This window comes from Octodon degus, unplaced genomic scaffold (genome assembly GCF_000260255.1).
Source record: "Octodon degus isolate 3935 unplaced genomic scaffold, OctDeg1.0 scaffold00065, whole genome shotgun sequence".
NCBI classification, from domain to species: domain Eukaryota; kingdom Metazoa; phylum Chordata; class Mammalia; order Rodentia; family Octodontidae; genus Octodon; species Octodon degus.
The window spans coordinates 12,283,627-12,293,547 of NW_004524641.1; the positions used below are offsets into that span (position 1 = coordinate 12,283,627).

At 41.1% G+C, this 9,921-nt stretch overlaps 1 protein-coding gene across 1 annotated transcript in view; it reads left to right on the top strand.

Annotated features, from left to right (window-relative positions):
* Positions 1–9,921, top strand: part of Stk39 (serine/threonine kinase 39) — a 263,677-nt gene that overhangs the window by 126,593 nt on the left and 127,163 nt on the right. The window contains exons 13-14 of the mRNA XM_023719212.1: positions 4,192–4,254; positions 5,882–5,949. Coding sequence (XP_023574980.1) covers positions 4,192–4,254; positions 5,882–5,949 — 131 coding nt within the window. The remainder of the gene's footprint in view (positions 1–4,191; positions 4,255–5,881; positions 5,950–9,921) is intronic.

Genomic DNA, 9,921 nt, shown 5'->3' on the forward strand with positions numbered 1-9,921 from the left:
TGAAGAGGATGTTCACAAGGAAATCTGCCAAAGTGGTGTTCTTTCTGCTGCAGCCCCTCACTTAGGTGATATGCAAACAAAGGATTCATAGCCCTGGCTCCACATCTGAGAAAAACGAAAGCTTTAAAAATGTGGGTGCCTAGCCAGGTGTGGTGGTGCACACCTGCAATCCTAGTATTTGAGAGGCAGAGGCAGGAGGATTGTTGCAAGTTCAAGACCAGCCTGGGCTACAAAGTGAGCTCAAGGCCACCCTGAGCTGAATAGAGAGACCCTTTCTCAAAAAGACAAAAACAAAAACAAAAAAACCCAAAACAGTGAGTGCTGGGACTCAAACACACAGATTCTAATCCAGAATTTGCAGGGTTGTCCAGTAAACTGATTTTTTTTTTTTTTTTAAAAAAAGATTGCTCACATGATTCTGACGTGCACCTGGGATCTAGGACCAGGAAAACCGCACAGCTCACTGTGCAGCCAGAAGTAGAGTGGAACCCCGGAAGAGTGTGTGCTTAGAGGTCCTGGAGATGTAGCTTTATTATCTGCCTTTCAGAAATGAGTTGGGGAGAGCAGGGAGAGAGAGCAACAAAGACAGAGAGAGGAAGAAGAGAAAGAAAGATTTTAGAAATATATTGGAAAAGGAAAAGCTGTCCATACTTAACCTAAGCATCATGTAGTAGGGAGAAATGTTCTTGGCTGAAGCCCCACAGGACCTCCAAAGAGGTATAATGAAAAGATTTTCTTGTGGAGAGTCTAGTATAGGTTAACTGTGAAAAATCTTTGTGTTCCTAGTCATTTTGTATAGATTTAGATTGAGTTGAATTTGCTGTAGATTAGACACAATGTGAAGGCAAAATTTTTGCTTGTATTATTCACTGCTATTGTCTGATGGTTTTGATACTGCCATTAGTCTTTAAAAATTATTATTGTTTTTTAAAGATTTATGTATTTGGTGTAGGATCTCATTACACAGCTTGGACTTATAGTGATCCTCCTGCCTCAGCCTCCCCACTACTAGGATTATAGGTATATGCCACCATAGCCAGTTTCAATCCAGCACAGCATGGAGCCTCCACGGCATGCGGTACCTGTGATCAAACCCAGGTCCTTGTGCTTGCTAGGCGGGCACTTAAAGCACTGAGCTGTCTCCTTGGCCCTTGAAAAATTATTTCTATAGATCTTGCAAGATAGCACAGTGCACTAAGTGCCTGCTTAGGCAAGTGCAGGGAGCAGGATTTGATCCCTCGCAGCACATCCTGCTCTGGCCCTGCCCCAGGCACGCTGAGCTGATGACCAAGACTGGGTGTGGTAGTGCACGCCTGTGATCCGAGCACTGGGGAAGCTGAAAACAGAAGGATCGCTGTGACTCCAAGCTGCTTAGTGAGACCCTGTACCAAATATACAAATTAAAAAAAAGAAAAGTTTCAGATGAAAACTTTCCAGATGCCTACCAGAGTATACATGTTTACTTTACACCTATACATGGATAGAGAGAAAGATCTCTCGCTTTAAATTCACTCCGGTCAGCCTTAGTCATCCAGTTTTAACTGGGTATTTTGAACATTAAAGGTGTTGTTAGGACAGTGAATGGCCTTCTCAGTAATGGTGATGAAAGGTAGATTTATGATCAGAAAGCTGCTGTATTTCTGAGAGCCATTTTTTATTTTGTAATAATTAGGTACTTATAGAAATGTTGGAGAGATGTCAGTGTTTCTGCATAAGCTCACCTACCTTTCCCCGCTGGTCATCTCGATATAATTCTGGTCTGTTTATCAGAACTCAAAACTAGTATCGCTGCATTACTATCAAGTATGTAAACCCCAGAATTTTTTCAGATTTCATTGGTTTATTCACTGACATCCGTTCTCTGTTCCAGCATTTCAGTGCAGAAGTAATACACTGCAGTTAGCTATAGTTTTTTTTAAAAATAGAAAAACGAGGTTAGGCATAGCTCTGTGTAAGGCTGGCAAGCAAGCATCTCTTCCTTCTGTCCATTCTACGATATTTTCCTCTCTTTTGCTTTGTCCCAGATCTATTTCCAGAGTGATGTCCTACATTAATTGATTTTTCTTTTTCTGTCTGATAAAAACATTTATTCTTTCAAATCCATCTTCATAGTGAACTATTGAAAAGGAATGTCTGATAAATTTCTCTTGTATAGTTGAAAAGTGGTGATTGCTAGATGTAAGCTTTTTGTATGTTTTTAACACCTAGAGGCCTTGCCCTTCCTGTAGATTGGGCCCATAGTGACGACACGGGGGACTGCGCTTGGCACAGTCACTCGCAGAAGAGGTTGGGCACTTGGGACTTACCTTCCAGCTCTCGTGTGTGCCTCTGCGTGCTTCTGGAGGACTCCTGTGTGTCGCTGCAGTGTGGAGCCTACGCAGCGAGGTGGGGGTGCGTGCGGTGCCCTTTCTGAGTGTGGGTGACCAGCTGCCTGCTGTGTAAGGGAGCAGAGCAGGAGCTGCGTCCTCCCCACCCCCACAGGGAAGAGCAGCGGTCCTCCCTAAGTGCCACACTAAAGATGGGATATGCTGTAAGTGCTGTGTGGTCTCTGGCTGTGTCACAAACCTCAATTCAGACTCTAAAATCAACCTGAACCTTTCATCACTAGAGGTCATGTGGATAGACCCTGGCCTTCTGAGTGGTTAAAACCATAATTTGTTCATCTAACGTAGTCATGTTTCCTCATTTTTTTTTTTTTTTTTTTTTTTTTGTTTGTTTGTTTTTGCGGAACCAGGGATTGAACTCAGGCCCTTGTGCTTACCAGGGCAGCGCTTATTCCACTGAGCCATCTCCCCGGCCCATGTTTCCTCATTTTTATCCAGCAATATATATTCTCTCTCTCTCTCTCTCTCTCTCTCTCTCTCTCTCTCTCTCTCTCGTATTTGTTTTTGAGATAGGATCTCACTATATAGTCTAGTATTCTACTACGGCCTTGTGCTCACTGTATAGCCCAGATTGGGTTGGTGCTCACAATGATCTTCCTGTCTCAGCCTCTTGATTGCTGGTATTGTAGATGCCATTATGTCCAGCCAAACTTTTTGCACATATAGCAATATTAAAATACTTTATAGCCAACACTGTGTACCTAGCACCAAGGCCCTATGGTGATATCACTTCTATGTCCATCTCTTCCTCCATCTCTCCACCTTAACTTTTGGTGCATTACAAAGTAAACTACATATTAGAATAGTAAACTAGATATTTAGCACTAACATTGTTATTTTTAAATACTTATTTATTTGGTACAGGGTCTCGCTATGCAGCTTGGACTCATCGTGATTCTCCTGTCTCAGCCTCCCTAGGGAAGGGATACAGGCGTGTGCCACCACACTCAATTTCAGGGCCAGCACCACATGTGGTACTGGAGATCGAACCCAGGTCCTTGCACTTGCCAGGCAGGCACTTAGACTGCTGAGCTCTCTCCCCAGCCAAACATCATTAATTTTGAGGAAGCACAGAATAATAGTTTTATTCTCTTAAGCTTTAGAAACTCTTGCTACAAAAAATTCTGATGATTTCTGATTATTTTAGAATTGGTATTAAGTTAGACATAGAAGATTCTTTTCATTGCTACTTCTCTTTTAGTTTTTTTATCTTTCGATTTTTACTGTAGTGCAGAGTTCACGAAAGTAGGGCTTGAGGCAAAAATAATTTGAGTATCACCTTAGGATCAAAATTCTGACTCTGAGAGAAAAGTATAACTCATCACCTGGAATTTCTGTTGAGAAAGATTTTTTTTTTTTTTTAGAAACCCACTTACCCTTACATTTTTGAAATGCAGTGAATAATTAGTCAAAGCAATGATTTAAGAAGCAAGTTTTACTGACCATGACTTCCTTTCATTAAGGCTGCCTTACCATTAGATTAAAAAGTTTTGAAATATCATAGTCTATGCCTGTTTCACTCTAGGTGAGTGGTTCTCTACAAGCTTGGGGGTCACCCTGAAAACTTGCTACAGATATAGATTCTTCACATCTTCACAAAATTCTGAACCACAGGCCAGGGGGCCCAGGAATCTACAGCACAGGCCCTGGGTGATTCCATTCCGGGTAGTCAGAAGCGTTTGGGCTATACTATGTGAACATCTTCTGAAAATTATGATTGCTGGTAATTGGACTAGCATATAACCATGGTGAGCACAGTGCCTCCCTTTGGCCTCCTCGAGTACTCTAACGGTGGTTCTCTTCACAGATCTCGGTGAACGCCAGCAGCATCCCCGAGCAGATACAGTCCCTCTCTGTGCATGACTCTCAGGTACGCTCTTCTGCCAGACATTTCCCTTCAGGTGCCTTGTGGATAGACCTTTAAAATACCCAGTGCTTTAGATAGCTGGGAAATTTCCCCGTAGCATTTCCAAATCAGGAGTTTAGAAACTCTCTCTTTAAATAGATGTAGGGAAAGAAGGTCATTGTTACTGTTGACCAGCCTTTGCAGGAGCTCTAGCCTTTAAACATTAGGTTCAAGAGCAAGCGTAGATTTACATGATTGCTTCTGAAACGACTTGTGCAGTGGAAAATAAGCAATGGGGAAAAAAGTGACTCATTATTCTATGATAGTCCAGACACAAAACACTGTGGTTAATTGATACCTTTCTTTTTTGCTCTTGGCTGGGTGTCTGTCACTTCTTTTTATAATTCTCTCATCATTAAATTTTATAGACCAAGTCATCTCTTCAGCTTGCCTTGTAAAAATAATAGCCCAGTGACTGAGAAATGCATTTATAATGCATAATTATACGAGGCATGACAGAAGCCCTGTGCTGTGAGTCATACTGGGTGCTGATAAAAGACTGTGTGGTCACAGGAGGAGACGTGGATGTTGAGCCACAGTGCAGGTCCACACTCTAGTTTAGCTGTATAATTAGTAGGCAAGCTTCTTTGTTCTCAAAGTGAATATCTCCGCTGGCCCTGGACTCATACTACCTCTGTGTATTCCCCATAAATGTATTTCTACTTTACCTGATCTGCTTTATCAAATGGCTGTGGACATGATGACAGTGTTGGCTAGAGAGCTGGCTGCAGGAAGCCTGCTTGTGGCTTTGTTGCTTTTGATAGCTGAGGAAGCCAACTTGCAGAGGTTAAATAGTTAGCACAGGTTTATTCCACTGGTCAAAGGCAGAACTGAAATTCACGTTCGATGAACCATAGGGATAAACTGGGAGACAGAAGGCGAATGAGGAATGATGTTGGGTCAGAAGTAAAGAGAATAAAGGAAACAAAAGAGATCAGGATAGCTACTATTATTTAACATTTCATAATTTATGGCTCACTTTCATATATTTTCCCAACAATTTTTAGAGGTAATTCATCCTATTTTATAAATGAGAAGATAGGGTCAGAGAATGTCTTGTCCCCAGTCCCACAGCCGCTCAGTCGTGGCCTCCTCCATCCTGGAGGTCTACTCATGTCCAGGCCTTTGGGCTGTGCTATAGAGGCCGTTATGGCTGATAATCTGTATTCAGGGAAATGAGCTGTAGGGGAGAAGTGGCAAGGACCCCTGGTTATGTGACCCACCGGCTTCTGGCTTCCTCTGCACCACGAGGGGTCACGAGAGAGGCCCAGTGGTGGCCGTGTGTTGCTCATGTTGTGAGGTGCTGCTCTGGATGGCTGCTCTTCCCTTGCCCTTCCTGTGGCCAACACCAGCTGTGTGCAGTGTGACGTTCGCTGTATGACAGGCTTTCTATAGGGCAAATTCGCATCTGCATTAGGGTGGAAGCAGGCATCGTGCTGAGTCTCAAACAGAGGTGCTTTGAGGCCAAGTCCGACCTGCAGTGTGAAGTGCTCGTTTTGGGATTTCCAGAAATGAGGAGAGGAACATTGTGATCTTATTCATTTGTTCCCAGATAAAGTTTACAGCAGTGTTTTCTGTTTTGTTTTTAAAGGGCCAACCCAGTGCTAGCGAAGACTACAGGGAAGCTTCGTGTGCCGTGAACCTCGTTTTAAGATTAAGGTAAACAATGCTCTTGTTTGTTTTGTATCATTTTCCGTATATAATATTCTGTTCGCCTTCATTTGCTTTTCATAATATTAGCATAGAATTGTTAACTTACTTGATTTCCCCACACAACCAGCGTATGCCATATTCCCAGAACTAATTGTGCTCTTTTAATTGCTTGCTAAAGAACAAGAAAGAAGCGCACCATGTGAGAGTGTCTGCAGGCTTAATGTACCCTTCAGTAAGACTTTTTTCTTGCCTTTCTTTTCCTTTTTTTTTCAAACAGTGTAAGATCACAGTAAGAGATTTTTAATGAGTTTTTTTTTTTTTAAAAAAAACACACTCCAGCAGTCAGTCTCTGACAGAAATAAACCAAGCTTGTACTACGAGTTGCCTGTTGAGAACACTGTTCAGGGGCAGGTTTGATCAGCCATTGTGGAGAAATGATAGGTGTACTTAGAAAGAACCTTCATTCTTCTAAGAAGTGAATACAGATATGCTATCTGACAGCTGATAGCCTGGTGAATGAGAACTGTTTCTCTTTTAGTAAGTTTTTAATTTAAAGAGTAGTCTTTGAAGATTTAGTGTTGCAGGAGGAAAGAATGTGTTTAAATATAATCGCAAGCAGCTTAATTGACCAGGTCAGTCAGAATTCTGTGCCATTTTAAAGTGTGTTAAGACAAGCCATGTATGTTCTCCTCCTGACGTCACATAGAGTGAAGCACGTGTCTGAGGCACGCGTCCAGAGCTGGGGCTGCAAAGCCTGGGTTATCTTCAACGTTCCTTTCCAGCACTCTGAGTTATAATCGTCCATCAGGACCGATTACCATCACTGTAGTCACCCTCATTTCTGATGGTCATTTACAATCTGTAGCACATTTTCCCAGACTTAACAGGGGAGCTTCCCAGGAGCTCGGTGTGTTCTAATTCATAATTGCTTTCCCAGCAAAGAAATGAAACTTTTTCAAGACTTTTTCCCTTGTACTTGAAATAGCCTTGATTATTATTCACAATTAATGAACTCAGCTATTGCCAAAGAATGAAGTAGTCTATACTCTTTTGGTTTTATTTGTGGAACCAGATCCTTCTAGCTTTTTTTTGTTTGTTTGTTTGTTTTTTTATGTGTTCCGTTTATTTACTCATTCAGCCAGCGTTTGTGAGGAGCCTGCCCTGCCCCTGGTGCTTTGTGCCAGGCCCAGTGTTGGTCCTTGATGTGCTGGGAGGGGCACACATTATGTGGCATGGGCAGTGACCTTTAGAATCTGTTAATCCAGTCTTCTACTTTATATATGCTGGAGCCATTTTGCTAGCATTCCTCCTGGATTTGACCTGGCTTCTGAGCACACACGTGAGCTCGCTTTTGCTCCATGGTTGCCTTTTTCATACCGAAAAGCTTTGTTGATTCTTCCTCCTTCTGAAGATTCAGCCGGCCTTCTTCTGAGCTCCTGTGGGCTTTTAATTCTGCCCTTTTAAGCAATTCATGCTCTCTTGATAAAAAGCAAGGCAGATTCCTAAGCGTTGCCTCCAAATACTTTTTTGTTCCAGATACTAGAACAGTATAAGACAAACGTATTATTTTATTTTTCTAAGAGCCATTTGTCTATTTGCAGAGCTTATTTCTGTCTTTTTCTAAGGAAAAAAAAACACTACAAGTATCTTTAGCCTCTGTTTTTACAGTGTCTGCATTATTACTGCAATTCTGGTTGGTCACTTGCTTTAATATTTTATCTGCCTGCTTAAATTACATTTTTAGTCATGGGACTAAGGTTGTCGTTGTTTTATTTGTGTGGCTCAGATGACGAGACCTACAAGATGCTCCATGAAGACAGTGCCATATTCAAATATTCAGAACTAATTCATACTGCTCATGTATCTGTCTATACATGATAGACAGAGGTGTCGAACATATAGCACACAAGCCACCATGGGCTGTTCGTATGATTGAAAGCTCTGAAAGGTTTGCTGTCACTGATGTGTGCATTTCAGAGAGAGAGAGAGAGACAGACAGACAGAGAGACAGAGAAACAGAGACAGAGAGACAGACAGAGACAGAGAGACAGACAGAGACAGAGAGACAGAGAGGCAGAGACAGAGAGAGAACATGCACATATGGATCTGTTTTGGAAACTAAGGAAGATATACTATAAGTACTCCTAAGAAATTCTGTAGGAAACCAATTTATTTAACTTTGTTTAATCAAAATCCTGCTGACCTCAGAGAGCTCTTTTCATTTAGTTTTCTGGTTTTAATCTTGTCTCCTTTGAATGTAGTACTCATACTGAAATACAGGCTTCCAGATATGGGCTGAGCAGGCTTGGATAATGGGGAAGTTATGGGTTATTTATTTATTTAGCAGTTCATACTCTGTATTTTTTGTTTGAATCAGCACATCATGTTTTCATTGTCTTCTAAAATATCCAGGCACATGGGTGACAAGTCAGTATGACTCAGCAGCAACTAAAAGAGCTGATTTTGTTTTTTCTAAGCCCATTTCTGAACTGCAACTCATAATTTAAAACTTAAGGTGTGACTTATTTACTGCTATAATTAAATACCTGTTGGTTCTGATTAATTTCTTTTTTTTTTCTCTTATTCAACAAAGCACATGAAAATGTACAATTTATTTGTTTTTATTCAGTAATTCAGTAACATCCATTTTCAAGAATCCTATTTTACATTCTTCCAACTTTAACTGCTTTAGTACATAAAATGTCTCTTTCTTTTTTTATTAATCTCAAGTAGTTTTCTGATTATTTTCACACTACTAGTTAAATATCATTTGAGGGAGTTAGAAGATTCTGGAATAAAGACAGTATTTCATACCATTTTTTCTTGTCTTCATAATATTCCTGTGCTAGTGAGGCTTTTAAATCCATACGCTGAGTCATTTTGAATTATTTGGGGATTATAAAAGCAGTTTGCAAAACCCACATTAGAGATAGTTTTGATTACAAACTCCGGGGTCGGAGTTAAGCAATGTTTGGCATTTGGAGAGAAGAAGGAAACACAAAGTATGATCAGAAAACATGGTAAGTGTTTACATTTTTAAAAAATATTATTATGTATAAAAGAATCCTCCTGCAAATACACAGTTCACATTCCTTGGATTACCCCTTTTTGTACACATTCATCCTGTTCTTGGTTCTGATTAATTTCTTGTCTACTCTATTGAAATATATAATTGTCAGCATATAGTGTTTGGACAAATGTCACTTTCTAATTTGATAAAGCCTGTTATTTAATTTTCACCTGTAAAAGCTATTAATAAAGACCGACCAAATAGCTCAGCGGATTAAAGCGCCTGCAAGCAGGGGCCGGGGGCCTTGATCCTCAGGCCTGCCATGCTGCGTCCCCCCACCCCCCATTGTGCTGAGAAGGCAGTTGAGACTGGGTATGGTGCACATGCCTGTAATCCCTGCTCTTGGGAGACTGTAAACAGGCAGATTACTGCGAGTCTGATCTAGTCATGAGACCCTGAACAACCTGTAGACCCTTCCCTAAAATACAAAAAAGAAAACATAAATAAAATAAAATAAAATCGATTAATGTGTTCAGTAGCGAAAAGGAGGACAGTCTTCTGGCAGTTGTCAGAAACCACTCACCTAATGTTGTACGTTTTAATTGACACATACAGATGCACATATTTAAGGGGTACAGTCGATATTTGGATATGCGTGCAGCATGTAAACATCAAGTTAGGGTATTTAGCACTTTTGTCCTCTCAAACATTTAACTTTTCTTCCTATTGGGAACATTCAAAATCCTGTCTCCTAAATTTTGTGAAATATGTAATAAATGTAATTGTGAAACTGGCCTCACCCTGCTGTGCTGTCAAGCACTAGAACTTTTCCTCCTTTCTAACTGCACTGTGAGACTTACTCTCCAGCCTCTCCCCCTCTCGCTGCCCACTGCCCCTGCCCCTCTCCCTGCCTTTCTAGCTACCATTTTACTCTGTACCTCAATGATGCCCACTTTTTAAACTTGTAC